This window comes from Stomoxys calcitrans, chromosome 3, assembly GCF_963082655.1.
Source record: "Stomoxys calcitrans chromosome 3, idStoCalc2.1, whole genome shotgun sequence".
NCBI lineage: Eukaryota > Metazoa > Arthropoda > Insecta > Diptera > Muscidae > Stomoxys > Stomoxys calcitrans.
Genome location: NC_081554.1, coordinates 104363880 through 104379454, shown reverse-complemented (window position 1 = coordinate 104379454; position 15575 = coordinate 104363880). Strand labels below are relative to the sequence as shown.

The 15575-nt window shown below is 41.2% G+C and overlaps 1 protein-coding gene across 2 annotated transcripts in view; it reads left to right on the top strand.

Annotated features, from left to right (window-relative positions):
* The window catches only part of LOC106092933 (tyrosine-protein kinase transmembrane receptor Ror), a 94870-nt gene extending 81462 nt beyond the window's left edge, over window positions 1-13408 (top strand). For both annotated transcript variants that reach the window (XM_013259887.2, XM_059364287.1), the window contains 6 exons: window positions 10796-11425; window positions 11478-11691; window positions 11755-11959; window positions 12026-12473; window positions 12543-12675; window positions 12734-13408. In XM_013259887.2, the coding sequence (XP_013115341.1) occupies window positions 10796-11425; window positions 11478-11691; window positions 11755-11959; window positions 12026-12473; window positions 12543-12675; window positions 12734-12949 (1846 nt within the window). In that variant the 3' untranslated portion in view covers window positions 12950-13408. The remainder of the gene's footprint in view (window positions 1-10795; window positions 11426-11477; window positions 11692-11754; window positions 11960-12025; window positions 12474-12542; window positions 12676-12733) is intronic.
* Window positions 13409-15575: the final 2167 nt, after the last annotated feature.

Here is a 15575-nt window from a genome sequence, read left to right as displayed (position 1 = left end):
GGAGTATAGTCATACTGGCTATGTCGCTAGGTGCTGTGCGAACACAGCCAGCAGTGGGTCACAAGCGTCGCCGTCGTCGCCTTCGGCGTCCTCGTCGTCGGACTATGTGACCCCCCCGACCTCTCCCGTACGGCAATTTATGCAAAGACAGCACCCTAGCCCTACTATTGCCAGGCCAGTGTCGGGAAATGTATCGTTCCTGCAGTTAAACTGCAATGGACTGCGAGGCAAGATTGATGAGATTGTGGATTTTATGAGTCGGAAGAGCATATCGGTCGCAGCGATCCAGGAGACAAAGCTGACTAACACCTGCAGCTTGCACAGTTGTCACGGCTACAATGTGCTACGTAAGGATCGCTCAAGGAATGGAGGTGGGGGATTGGCCTTCGTTATACACCATTCCGTGCAGTATAGACCTATCTCGCCTGCGCTTGACGCTAGTGACCCATACATGGAATGTATGGGGGTAGCAGTCAAGTCTGGTACTGCCGAGATAGAGATATACAACGTGTATATACCGCCGGTTGGCAGCTGTGTCCCGATTAATGGCCAGGCCTACAGCCCCGACATAAGTGGGTTGCTATCTGGCCATAGTCGTCTGGTTCTGGGGGATTTCAATGCACATCACTCGTCATGGCATTCTCCCCTAGGCAACGACCAGCGTGGCATAGCTTTGGCAGAGCAGATAGATAGCTCCACGTTTTGCACGGTGAATGAGGATGCCCCCACTAGGATTACGAGGAGGTGCAGCAGCTCGCCAGACATCTCAATCGCATCCCCTGATCTCCTGAGTGACGTATCATGGCAAGCCGTCATCTCTTTGGGGTCAGACCACCTCCCCATAATCCTCACCATCGACCGACCACCCGACTTCATAACCTCTGAGCGCCGAACGTTCATCAACTATAAGAAGGCCAATTGGACTGGCTTCAGAGAGTATACCAATCGCCGCTTCAATGAACTGCCACCCCCCTCTGATGTGCTTGTGGCCGAGAGGAAATTCCGAGACATCATCAACGCAGCAGCCGCTCGCTTTATACCAGCCGGTCGAATACCGCAAGTGCGACCCAATTTCCCGGCGCAAGCAGTGGTACTCGCAGACGAGCGTGATGGGATTCGTGCTATGGACCCCGCTAACCCCAGAATCAGCGAGCTGAATCTGGAAATAAACAGGGTAGTCAACGAACATAAGCGGAATTTGTGGCTGGAACACTTGGAGCAATGTAACTTAGGCACCGGTGCAGGCAAATTGTGGGCCACTGTTAAGTCTCTCTCGAACCCCGGTAGACGGGACGACAGGACCTCAGTCACTTTTGGCGAGTTAACCGTGACTGATCCGAAGAGATGCGCCAGGTTGTTCAACCGTCAATTTATCGTGCATCCCGAGAGAGACAGGGCAAGGAGGAGAGCCATTCGCCGTATTCGTGGTCTCCGAGCCGATGAACAGCCATCACAATTTACCGTGGGCGAAGTTACGAATGTCATCCGTGGCGCCAAATCTTCCAAGGCGTTGGGCCCCGACGGAATCTCTACATTGATGCTGAAGAATCTGGATTTACCTGGAGTTGAGTACCTTACCACTGTCCTTAACCTGTCATTGAACACTCTTATAGTTCCCGATGTCTGGAAAATGGGCAGAGTGATCCCGCTACTGAAGCCTGGTAAAGACCCGAGTTTGGGGGAGTCGTACAGACCGATCTCCCTTCTCTCACCAGTGGCTAAGACGCTTGAGGCATTACTCCTCCCGAGCCTCGTAGGAGAATTTCCATTCGCCGAGCATCAACACGGATTTCGGAGACTGCACAGCACAACAACAGCTTTGCATGCCATCACCACACACATTTGCCGTGGCTTCAATCAACCCAGGCCATGTGATAGGACGGTCCTCGTGGCATTGGACCTATCGAAGGCATTCGACACGGTCAGCCATGCCAAATTATTTGAGGACATCGCCAACACGTCCCTCCAGCCAGGCCTTAAACGTTGGGTCGCGAATTATCTGTGTGGCCGCCAGTCATTTGTGGAATTTAGGGACAAGAAGTCAAAACACCGTAGAGTGAAACAGGGAGTTCCCCAAGGCGGGGTGATATCTCCGGCTCTGTTTAACCTCTACCTTTCCTCCATCCCACCTCCTCCAGACGGCATAGAGATCGTATCATATGCGGACGACTGTACGATCTTGGCATCAGGCCCCCCACCCATTGATGACATCTGCGATAGGTTGAACGTCTACCTCAACGAGCTTGCCTCATATTTCGCTGCAAGAAATCTGAAGATATCCGCCACCAAATCTTCAGCCACACTGTTCACTACAAATACGCGTGAGGTGAATTCTGAGCTGACTGTGATGGTCGATGGAGAATTGATTCCGACCATCAAGTGTCCCAAAATACTTGGAGTCACATTTGACAGCTCCTACACTTTCTCCCCACATGCCACAGCAATCTGCAATAAAGTCAAAAGTAGAAATAAGGTCCTCAAGTCACTCGCTGGCAGCACTTGGGGTGCAGACAAAGAAACCTTGTTGACCACGTACAAAGCAATTGGCCGGTCTGTGGTAAGTTATGCAGCGCCAGTGTGGTCACGTCAGCTTTGTGACACGCAGTGGAATAATATTCAGATCTGTCAGAATGCCGCCCTCCGAACTGCGACGGGCTGCCTCCTTAGTTCTCATGTGGACCACCTCCACCAGGAGACAAAGATCCTACCAGTGCGAAGACATAACTACATGCTGTCTAAGCAATACCTTTTGGGCTGTTATCGCAGAAATCATCCAAATCATCATCTTGTGGATAGATACCCACCGCCCAGAAGCCTTAAGGTAGATCTACATGATCTAGAGCGTGAGGTCCAGCGCTACAAGAGAGAACCTCTAGATCAAGCGGCATATCAAGCGGGTCTGAACAACATTCATGCAGACACGGTAGCAGACGCGTTAACTGGCTACCGGGTGAATGTAGTCCTTGGAGTACGACCGCCACCCATTGCACCCGAAGAAATCGACCTCCCCCGGCAAACCAGAGTGATTCTGGCTCAATTACGTTCCGGCAGATGCAGCCGCCTCAATTCCCACAGAGCTAGGATTGATGCCGACGTGGAAGATGTATGTCCCGACTGTAACCAGGGACCGCACGATACACGTCACCTGTTTAACTGCCCGGCCAGACCCACTCGACTCAGACCCAGATCCCTGTGGACGCACCCCATCTTAGTCGCGGAGTTCCTGGGTCTTGACACTCAACAGAATCAAGCAGACGAAAGATAGTACACAATAAACTGCTACAACAACAACAACAACAGTTACTCATAACTGAAGTACTTAGTAAAACGAACTCATGGAAGTGAGTCCCAACTTAAGTGGATCAAGAAAAAAAATGTTCGAAAACATTCGCCCTAGTTTTTTGTTTCTTAAGTCTTAAAAAGTATGTTCTTAAACCTGTAAAAGTATCAGCTGCATTTTCCTGCGTTAGCAAAGGACAAACGTTATTATATTAACCTATCTACGGATTTTATATATTCAGCCTCTGGAAGCCGTAATTTGTATACGATTCGGCTGAAATTTTGCATGCAGTGCAAACGTCCATGGTAGATATTGTGCAAACGGGAAATGAAAATATGACAAATATGTATTTTATGGTCGCCAAAATCGAGAGATCGGTCTATATGGTATATACAAATATGGTCCGATTTGAATCACATTCGATACGGCTTTGAGAGGTGTTATATAATTCACTAATACAGTACAATCGGTTGAAAAATAGGTACTTAATAGGCCAAAACCATTAATCAGGAGATCGGTCTATGTAAAAAAACTATCCTATTTGTCTTTGTCCGAAAAGTCTGTTTCAAATTTGAGGGAAGTCGGATAGAATATGAGCATTTTGTGGTCTCTGCAAGTAAAATCGGAAGATCGGTCTATATGGGAACTATTCCAAATCGTGAGCCTATATGATCCATTTTGGTCCTATGTCTCCTAAGCTTCACCCACCTACGTCAACTCCTTCTATATTTGATAGAAGTCATTCTGCTATCCGAAAACACTGTATTCCGACTGGTTGTAGTTAAGTTTCCTATTGCTACAACAGTGTTTTAGAACACCAGCGTTTCAAAATTTGCAAAAATAATTGAACAGATATTTTGGATGAACAAACGAACAAAATCTGCTACAAAGGCGAACAAAATAAGATATATTAGGTCTTTTCGCGTACTTTTCCAACAAAAAATTTGCTGGAGAATAAGAATAGCCTTTACTCTCTGTTGCTATTTATTTGAATTAAACAGCTGTTCTCACACACTCACGCATTCTCCTGCTCTCTTATGATGGCAAATAAAGTAGGCGAACGACTTCCAGTAACAATTTGTGCAAATTTGCACAAATTTTTGAGTGTTTGATGTTTTGACAAATAAAGGATTTTGACAAATGATGAGAAGATTGTAAAGAATCATTCATTGGTTCACAAGAAACTGGTTGATCGAACAGCACGAAAATCTGGATTACCATCATTCTTGATTTCATAGTTAACGTTTATCAAAACTTTTGTGATTACGTCAGGATGCCATTCCATTTCAATGTGCTTATAAAGCTTTTCGAATATTTTTTGAGCAAATGAGTATCTGTGCTTTGCTCTATACTGTTTGTTAAACTGATTTTCCATCTTTACATTGCGATGCGGTTGTTGTTTAGTGTTGGCTTTTTTAGTAGTTCCAAGTTGTTTTGGACTTTCCCCCCTATGAACAATTCAGCCTTACCCTCTATTGCCGGATTAGATGTTGAGCGGTAACGTTTTAAAAATATGGCAACAAGATACTCAATTAATGTACCTCCATCATCAAGCTTTTTCAGAGCTTGATGAAATTTAACGACTCTCTCAATACGAGAATAATTTGTCTACGCTGCTGTGAGATTTCTTCATGCATGGTACACTGCCCTTTCAATCGCAGAAGGATATGGACGATAAAAAATAGTCAGGTTAGTTTGAAAAGAGGGTGCAGATATTAATGGGGCAGCATGCCACTATAGACATACGCCTAAGCCATTAATCGGCTTGTTGTATGCTCTAAAAACTATAAGGTAACCTCTAAAAAGAAAGTCTAAACTAGGAATTCCGTGCTACTTACAAAATCTTTAATTGTTTTCCATGCCACGCCCCTAAGTTGGTTCATTTCTGGTATTGTGTCCGCATTTGCCGCACCGAATTAACATAAGTGAGCTCGTAGTCCTACGTGTCCCGTTATAATATCAATAGCTATACTGACCTCCTTCTTACTTCCTTTTAATAAAAGCCTCATCTTCTCACGATCTTTATCCCCCCATAGGATTTTCGCCTTTCTACCCACTCCCTTAACTCGGACTGTGTCGACCCGAAAGGCATCGGGTTAACCAAGTTTATTGACGGCAGTCCTCTGGCCTTCACCGCCAAATCGTCTGCCCATTCATTTCCCCTTACTCCGTTATGGCTCGGCATCCAAACGATGCGAATTTTGCCCTCCTCAGAGAAGGCGTTAATCTTCTTACACTGCAAGACTGTTCGTGACCTTACCGTCCTGGTTGTTATTGCCCTTATGGCAATTTTACTGTCGGTAAAGATGTTCACATTCACTTCACGCATTCCGTGATCGCCCGGATCTTCGCCTGCAGGACCGGACTGGGATCTGTTTTAGACTGCCTGACCGTCTAAAACAGATCCCAGTCCCTGGCTTCTCTATGTAAACCCCTAGGCCCACTCTGTCCTCTAGCTTTGATCCATCCGTGTATCATGATCTTCAAGATGGCAATACTAGGGTTCCGTCAATCCAAGACTGTGCCGATGGCAGCAGTGCCTCGCACTCGACTTCAAGGTTCATCTCAGGTATCCGATCGGAAACTTCTGCCCTTCCTTCCAGGTGTCCTATCGTCGCCTGAATTATAGCGCGATGGTATGAGCTGCTCCCATCGCCTTAAGTCTCATAGCCGCAGTGGCTGCCCAACACTTAATCTGTATATCAATGGGTCGGATATCTACAATAGAATAGTATCCAGTGCCCTGGTGGGCGTGGTCCTCATCGCTCCTCCTATGCCAAGACAACATGTTCTCTGCACCCGTTGTATGGTCCTTATGTTGCACTTTTTCTCCATAGCAACCCACCAAGTTACTGTGGCGTAAGTAAGTGTTGGTCTAATCACGTTCCTGTAGATCCAGTGGACTTTCTTCGGATTCAGGCCCCATTTCGAGCCTATGACCCTTCTACATATTGCCCAACATCTTGAGCCTTCTCAGTACGCTCCTGAGTGTGACAATTCCAATTCAGTTTCCTGTCCAAGATCGCACCCAAGTATTTGACCTTGTTTCGTTTCGTTGAGGAAACGTGGTGCGTTAAATTGGCCCACCTTCGTCTTCCTCGTGAACAGGCATATTTCAGTCTTCTCTGGGTTACCTTACCCCTTAGAAGTATTATAACATCGTCTGCTTAGCAGACGGGTTCAAATCCCTCCTCAGTCAGCATCTGTAATAGGTCATTTATGGTGGTCATCCATAGGAGTGGCGATAAAATGCCCTCTATGGCGTGCCTTGTGCCACTTTCTCCCTTATATTTATGTCATGGGACATACAATTTATCCACCTGTTCCTAAGCATATGGTTTATCCAGTCTCTAAGGGCCAGGTCCACCCTGTACTGGTCTAAGGATTGTATCAGAGTGTCACCCCGCACATTGTTAAATGCCCACGCGATGTCAATGCACACCGCCAGTGTGTACGTTTTAACATCGAAGGATTCTTCTATTTTATGCACAACCTCGTGCAGGGCAGTCTCCACCGACCTTCCCTTGACATAGGCATGGTTTTTGTATTTGAGCAGTTCGCTGGATCTCCTACTCTTAATCATGGTGTCCACAATACGTTCCATGGTTTTGAGTAGAAAGGACGTAAGGCTTATGGGTCTGTAGGCCTTTGGTGTCGCATAACTTGCCTTGCCGGGCTCGGGTATAAATACCACCATTGCCTCCTGCCAGGATTTCGGAGTGTATGCAAGTCCCAGGCACGAAATATCAAAATATTGGCCTGGTGGGGCGCCAGATAGTCTACCTCCTTCTGTAGTAACGCCGGTAATATTCCATCAGGTCCGGGTGACTTAAATGGTTTGAAGTTCCTCAAGGATCCCTTCACCATTAATTCCGTATTTATAAACCTTCTTTGAAAGTCTTTACCAGTGCAGTCGTAATCCCGTTGACATTTTCGTTTATCTCTTCTATACTTGGACAATCTTAATTATCCTACCCAAGTCTTCTTCTGACTTGGAAGCTTATCGGATTATTCTGGAAGCTTATCGGATTCGGCGTTGGACGTGCTATTCTAAACCTAATGTAGCGATGGTCAGAGCAAGAGTGTTCCATGGAGACCCTCCAACCATGAACCTCATCGAATAGATTTTCCGAACATATCGTCACATCTAATACCTCCTCCCTAATCCTATTAACAAAGATAGAATTCAAGAACTCTGCCAGGGCTTGACCCCGCTTATTAGTGTTGGTACTACCCCACGAAATGTGGTGAGAGTTCGCATCGCACCATATAAGTAACTCGTGTCCTGTCTGTTTTTTCTATAAAAAGAGTTAATAAAGTATTTTTTTTTCACTGCTAAATTTTCTATGCTTTGGTAAAACTTAAAAAAGGGGAATTATATAGGCGAAAAGTAGAAGAAATTTGTCCAATTTTTTGTTTTGGCAGACCTTGGCATCTAGCTTTCATGTACTTTTTAGTTTAACTCCATTCTTTTTTGGCATTTTCTAAACAAAGTAAAAATGTTTATTTAAAAAAAACCGCTCATTTCTCTCAAACAACGGAAAGTGACAACTTTTTGTATATGTTTCTGAAAGGTCTTGTAAGTACCTTTAATTTCGGGTATATCATTGTTTTATAACTATTTTTAAAGCATCTAATTTATGAAAGCAAAGTAGAAAAAATATTCCGACGTGTAAAAGGAGAGAATTTTCTAAAAATGATTCAAATTCGACCTACCCCTAACTGAGAATTTGTTAATGATTTAAAAAAAAAAAAAAAAACCCCTTTGGTTTCTGTCCTTTTTGGAGTGTTTTCTATTGGAAAAAATCAAAAATATGTCGAAACTCCTTTTTTTACTTTTGGCCAAAAAATGGGTCATTGGAACCATAGTGCATTGTTTCGATGCATTGCTGAAATGCGTCTGGAGCTGAACGAACACTTGGAGCGGGGCTCATGACAAGTAGCTTTTTCGTGCCATCGTCTACTTCCATTTGAATGCAGGCGTTGTTAAGATCTATGGTGGAAAAGTAACAGCACAAATTTGCACAAATTTTATCCGGAATTGGCAGTGGAAATGAATATGGCTCCAATTGTGCATTTAAACCTGTGGTATAGTCACCACATATAAGAAGCTCACCTGATGCCTTTTTCACAACAACAATTAGGGCGGCCCATTCCGAAAAGTTGTTTGGTGTGATTATTTCTTCAAGTTCTAGCTTGGCAAACAAATTATCTAACTTTTCGCGAACAGCATAAGCAACTGGCCTTTTTGATCAAAAACAGGAACTGTTTGACTTTTAAGTGGAAGGTGTGCCTTAAAATGGGTACAGTGGCCAACATGAGGTTTGAAAACATCCGGATAAAGTTATCGTAGGTTTTCGTTATTCGTTCAGCTGCAGACATTTTCTTGATATGTACCCGTCGATTAGGTCATTCCACAATGTTAAACGCTCGATGATCTGCTCCAAACAAATTTAAATTGGGTTGTGATGAGACCAAAATGCTGCATTCTTGCGAATTGCCATTTACGATTACTAACACTTCAAACTCCAAAAATGTTGATGATACTTGTCGTATCCAGTTGTCTATGGAGATCATAATTACGTTGGGCCCTGTGTCATGCTGTAGTGCGATGCATGTGTTGTTGATAGACACCGAAACGTAACGTATGTATTTAGATTTGGTTGTGTGCACACGGTTAGTATTGTGCGTATTTGGTTTTTTTTTGAGATGATTTGTTAGAAATACACAAACAATAACCTTCCTCGTGACCAGTTTTATTACACTGTGTACATTATGCTGCGTGTAAGAACATTCTCGTACAAAGTGCATAGCTCCACACTGCCAGCAAGGTCTTTTTGGTTTGAGATTTTTGTAATTGTTTTTATTGTCCTGATTCTGTTTGAAATTGCCCACAGCGTTGTATTTACCGGTTTCGTAATTAAATTATTTGCAGAAATTTCGTTTTTCCAACGCTTAATTCAATTTCCGCTCACAAATCATGAAGACCCAGCTGCCTTTATACTGTTCCAGCATCAAGCAATGCTAAAAGTCTGCTTTTATATACGATATCTGTTTGTGTTTATAACCGTTAACAAACATGAGACCCTTGAAATTTTTTGCAGTGCATTTGCTTAAATCGAAATGTTTGCAATGCTTATTAACACTCGCAAGTGATGATCATGTCTTCCGTCGCCATTTCAACATTTTGCACGCATTTACCCGAAAGCTGAAAACGCTCTCTTTCCTCCCAAAAAGTTTTTTGAAAATTTCCATTGTCTCTTGGAAAATGACAAGTGTTGCAAAACGAATGAGAAAATGAATTTCTCCGGTGGTGAAATCACAAAACATAAGAATGTAAACATTAGCACCGGCATTCACAAACTTAAAGAAGATTTGAAATAGGTTTATTTGTAAATACGGCCATAAGAACATAAAAATGAATTAAAATAAACTTAAAATTTGCGGAAGGTGCAAATATAGTTCAAAATACTAAAAATGTTTCCAATATTTTGCATTCTGGAACCGTGTTATATTTTAAATCTCAAACTCCCATAGATCACATAATAGCAAACGTTAACACCTACAACTACATATTGATCCAATTTTAAAAATTCACAAAATATCTCACATTTAGGAATCCGAATGAACTTTTCAGCTGCTCCATATCCACCTGGGAGCCCTTTTTGGAAAATTAACAAATCTAAATTGTAGTTAAATAATAATTGTTTTCGACAGTTTAGTGAATTTAACCTTTTACTGGCTACGTGGTGGTAATTTTTGTACCCTAAACACATACTTGTTGAAAAACTTCTTTCTCAATTTTGCGATCCAATTCTCTGTGTATCTTGTCATTTATTGTCTTGTTTAGGCCGATGTGTTTTGGTATCTGTAGTGCATCATGTGCTGGTGCAAAATTTACCACACGTCGAAGTTTGTGACGCGTGTTTTTTCTTTGAAAAATTTCTACCACATACTACATAAGGTTATAGACCCATTGCACGCATGGATGTTCGAGGTCATAACAAAACACCACTTACAAAATTACATGACAGAAGTATGGGTGCTACTTATATCGAGTTATGGACAGATTTAGACCATAATTTGTGCATGTGTGCAATATCAACAGAAATAGCCACATCGGTTAAAAATTGCCTCCTCCAGTAACGTATGGGTATAGTACACAGTCATAGAATTTGACAAAATTTTTATGAACTGTATTTTTAAGAGCAGAACATGAATTTCACTTATTGATTTTTCATAAAGAAGTTACAGAATAGACTTTAAAAAAGGCAATGTTTGATTTGAATTATATTCTATTTTAGTTTTTGTTTTATATCTTTAAAATTTTATATTTTTTGGTATCAAAATAAGGCTTGTGAAATAAATTGCCTGGTATTTTTGAAAAACATATACGTTTTCGAACTTTTGTGTTAATTTTTATTCTATCCAATGCAATCCAATCAACTTATATAATAATGTTTCAAAAATAGTATTTTTACTACATCGCAAAGTACTAAATAAATCCCTTTTTAGAGACATGAATCAGAACTGTCGTATATATGCTCTGCCAAGTTTGTGCTACAGTACTTTACCATTGTGTCGAACACCAGAACGTACAAATATGCTCTATTTTTCAAACAGAGCAATTCACAAAGAGGGTAAATCAAGCAAAAATGTGTCATCAGATGTTGATGGACGAAAAAATCATATACTTTATAAACGCCATAAGCGCTTCATGGATAAGACTGCACTTGAATTAAAATTGGTTCTAAAACGGAAAACTCTCATGACGGACAATGGGGAGGTACCCAGCTACTATCCTCCAACAAAGGAAACCGAAAACCTAAAACGGATTTGTAGGGAAGAGTGCGAAATTCTTGAGAATGAACTTTGTCAAAGAGAGTATGCAATAGCCAAGCGACATCCAGTGATTGGTCAAAAATTACCGCTTGAAGAGTGTTCTAGACTTCCACGGCATACAGATTGTTCAAGTCTGGGTATTGTAATAGATGTTGATAAAACTCAAACTTGCTATTGGGATGATGGATCAAGTTATAGAGGAACTTTGGCTATATCCGCTTCCGGAAAATCTTGTTTGCGATGGTCTTGGCTCATGAAAGAAATATCCGATTTTCCCGAATTAGTAGGACAAAATTACTGCAGGTAATTTAAATAAGATTGGGTTCAGCCATTTTTTTAATCCAATGCATTCTAGGAATCCTGGCGGAGTGGAAAAGGAACCGTGGTGCTTTGTCGGGGAAAAATCTTTCGAAAAAAATGTAGAGCTGTGTGATATTCCAAAGTGTTCTGACAATCTGTGGATGTATATTTCAACAACGATTGCGACAATTGCATGCCTCCTTTTGATATATACTATTTTATTTATTAGCCGACGTAGAAGATGCAACGAAATGACAAGCATTCAAAATGTAGAATTTATACATGAAATTTAACGGAACTATTCACTTATTTTTTCAAAATAATTACTACAGATAAACACCCCCAACGCTGACAAAAATATATATGGAAGTTCTCAAATAAGTGGGTCCCTCGAAATACCACGAGTTAGTACAAACCATTTTGTTGGCGTTTCTTCGACCTTTATTCAAAATTGCGATAGGGGATCTATTTTGAAAATACCACATTATTCATTACAGGACGTCGAATTTGTGGAAGAGCTTGGAGAAGGGGCATTTGGTAAGATATTCTTATATACATAACTATTGAAAATACAATATTATAAAATATTTATTTTTCATATAGGAAAGGTCTATAAGGGTCTTCTCAATGCAAGCGGATCTGACAAAAAGTATGTAGCTATCAAAGCCCTTAAGGAAGACGCGTCTTTGAAGACGCAACAAGATTTTAAACGTGAAATTGAACTAATATCTGATCTTAAGCACGATAAAATAGTTTGTATACTTGGAGTCGTTTTAAATAAAGAACCATTTTGTATGCTTTTTGAATACATGTCAAATGGGGATTTGCATGAGTTCTTGATATCAAATTCCCCAAATGAAAACAAGACATTAAATCAACTTGATTTTCTTAAAATATCTGTACAAATAAGCGAAGGAATGGAATACCTGTCCGCACATCACTATGTTCACCGCGATTTGGCTGCGCGTAACTGCTTAGTTGGTGAAAATTTAATGGTAAAAATTTCTGATTTCGGGCTATCTCGTGATATATACAGTTCGGATTATTACAGGTCTGCTTAAATTAACTATGTGAAACTATCTTTAAATTAATTCTAGCTTTAAATTTCCTTTTTTGGTAGGGTACAATCAAAATCGCTTTTGCCTGTTCGTTGGATGCCATCTGAATCAATACTTTATGGGAAATTTACTACTGAGAGTGATGTTTGGTCATTCGGTGTGGTTTTATGGGAAATATACAGTTACGGTGTACAGGTATTAATAAAAATAAACCATGTATGTATAACTTATTTATTTAATTTATTTTTTTTAGCCATATTATGGACACAGCAACCAGGAGGTCATAAATTTAGTCAGATCTAGACAACTTTTACATTGTCCAGAGGATTGTCCATCAGCAGTATACTCATTAATGATTGAATGTTGGCACGAACAATCTGTACGGAGGCCGTCATTTACGGAAATTACTCAACGTTTAAAAACGTGGTATCTTGGACAACAACAAATGACAAGGAACCTACCAAGTTAAACCACATATCATATGGAATACATTTGTTAAAATTATAAGGCAAAAGTGAACTTTAAAGTGCTCAGTAATGTCGCCTCCAGTATCGTCCGTTTGACTACCATAGGTTAGGCCAGTAATAAAAACCAGACGCGAATTTGGCTGTCTAACAAGTCCTGCCAAAGAATAACCTCAAGTTGGTTTTTACAGCAACAAATTGCGCTTTGTAAAGAGCACTTTGACCAATAACTAGTATTCTATTTTACCAAATTCGTAATAAACAACATATGTATATAAAACAGAGATGTCTCACCCTTTACGGTAGCTTTGATGTCAAATAACACGCATTCTTATATTCTTTGTTTCAGTCAAGGCGTATTTATCAGGTGGCCGCATCAACCCAGCTGAGAGAATTTGATATGTTAACTCTTTTTTTAATTCGCCATACAAAAAAATAAACATCAAAATAAATAATTTATAGTGTTTGCTGCTGTTATGGTTTTTAAACTTAGGGTATATAATGGCAGACATCTAGCAACCTCATTCACTATTAGTTTGACTCAGGGAACTTAGGTCTATTGTGTCGCCCCAGAAAGATTCAAAAAGTGCAGAAGAAAGCGGATAAACTTTACGCCAGTATGATGCCAGACATTAAAATGAAGAAGATTAGGAGCCAACATGCATGCCAATATGGCCTGGTCTGGAGAAGCTTCTTTCAATGTGCAATATAAAGCTATAGTAGTCAAGAATGGCGAAAGGACTTTTGCATGAAGATAATTTAGAAAGGAAAATAGATTTTGTGCAGCCATAATTCTACACCTACTCTCAATTCCAGGGCAGTCCCACAATAAGTACTCAACCATCAATGACTCCTCCTCTCCCCCACAAATCCAGCTTTAGTCCGCCATGTTTCCAGCGCAATGGCTTTTCAGGATATTTAGTCCATCACAGGTGAGGTCGCCTAGACATACAAAGTTACATAGTATTTTGGCAGCATACTATATGTACTCTGAACGGCCACACACCATGATGACAACGTCATCCTCGTACCCAACAAACTTTAACTGTCCTTTTCAAATGAGCTGAAAATCCGACAGATATCCAAGAGCCAAAAGGAGGTACACAACCCCCTTTCGTCAGTTATCAGCTGTTACTTTTAGCTTACTTTAGAAAAAAAGTGTTAAAAAAGTATATTTGATTAAAGTTCATTCTAAGTTTTATTAAAAATGCATTTACTTTCTTTTAAAAAATCCGCAATTACTTGTTGGGCAGCCCAATATTTGAGGCATTTGTTAGCACTCACTTGGTAGCTGTCTACGGTTACAATAACCTTTTGAAGGTTAGGTTAGGTTTAAGTGGCAGTCTGCCATCAGATTCACTTAGACGTTTTCGTCCATTATGATACCACAGGAACAGAAGAAGGAAGACGCCTTCTAGTTCCATCCATCCAGATCGCTAAAAAATGCCCAATAACTTGCGAATGTTCACATCTGCTAAATCAGACAGGTTCTCAAAGAAATGAGAACCTAAAGTGGAACTCCTTCTAACTGCTAGCGCGGGACACACACACGTATGGTGTTTTATAGTCGCTTCTACTTCGATGTCCTCACAGCTTCTGAAAAAGTCGTTGCTGGGAACCTTCAGTCTATCAGCATGTTTTCCGATTATACAGTGACCTGTCATGACGGACACAATGACTGAGACGTCTGTTCTAACCAATGACAGCAAAGCAGTTGACCTCCTCAAGTGTAGATTAGGCCACATAGTTTTGGAATGCACACAGCCCCCTCATTGTGAAAATCTATCATTCGTTGTTCTTCGGGCCTGGTCCTGAAAACTTAGCTTACATGTCGCTAGAGGCATACCCTCTAGTTCCTAGTCTCGCAAGCTCATCCGTTTTACAATTCCCTAAGTTATCTCTGTGGCCCGGTACCCAAAACAGGTGAATTTTGAACTGTCCAGCCATCTCGTTGAGAGATCTGCGACTGTCGAGGGGGTTTCCGTGTTCAGAAATACGTTCTCCAAGGGATTTAATAGCTGTCTGAGAAATTATTTGTGCCAATCGTCGTAATGACATTCATTATATCTTAGCCATTCCACCACTTCCTTAATTGCAAGGATCTCTGCTTGATACACACTGCAGTGGTCAAGTAACTTTTTCCATATGACCAATTCTAGACCTTTAGAGTACACGCCAAAGCCCACCTGGTCGTTTAATTTGGAACCATCCGTCTATGTAACTCCTGTTACTAGGGATATCTTAGTTCCATCGATACTATCCGGAACAGTGGCACAGTACTTTTTATAAAAAACCTTAGGAAAACTATTTAAACCTGCCATCATGGTGATTTTGTGGGTTTTTGTTGTACTCTCATTCTCATGTGTAAGTGACGATCCTCGTTAGGCTCATGTAGGTGAGCAAGCTTGTTCCGGTCCAAAGGACCGATCACCACTCAAAAAGGGTGGCCATTGGTTATTTAAAGGCGCCAATTACATGCCTTGTCATATCGAGCATTATAGGCACTGAGTATTTACACAAGAGTAGGTGCCGCCCGGATTCTCACTGAGATTCAAAGCTTTTGTGGATAAAGCCTCTGGAGCTAATTGGTATTTTGAACATTTTTAAATATATGTTTTCTTGACACTCAAA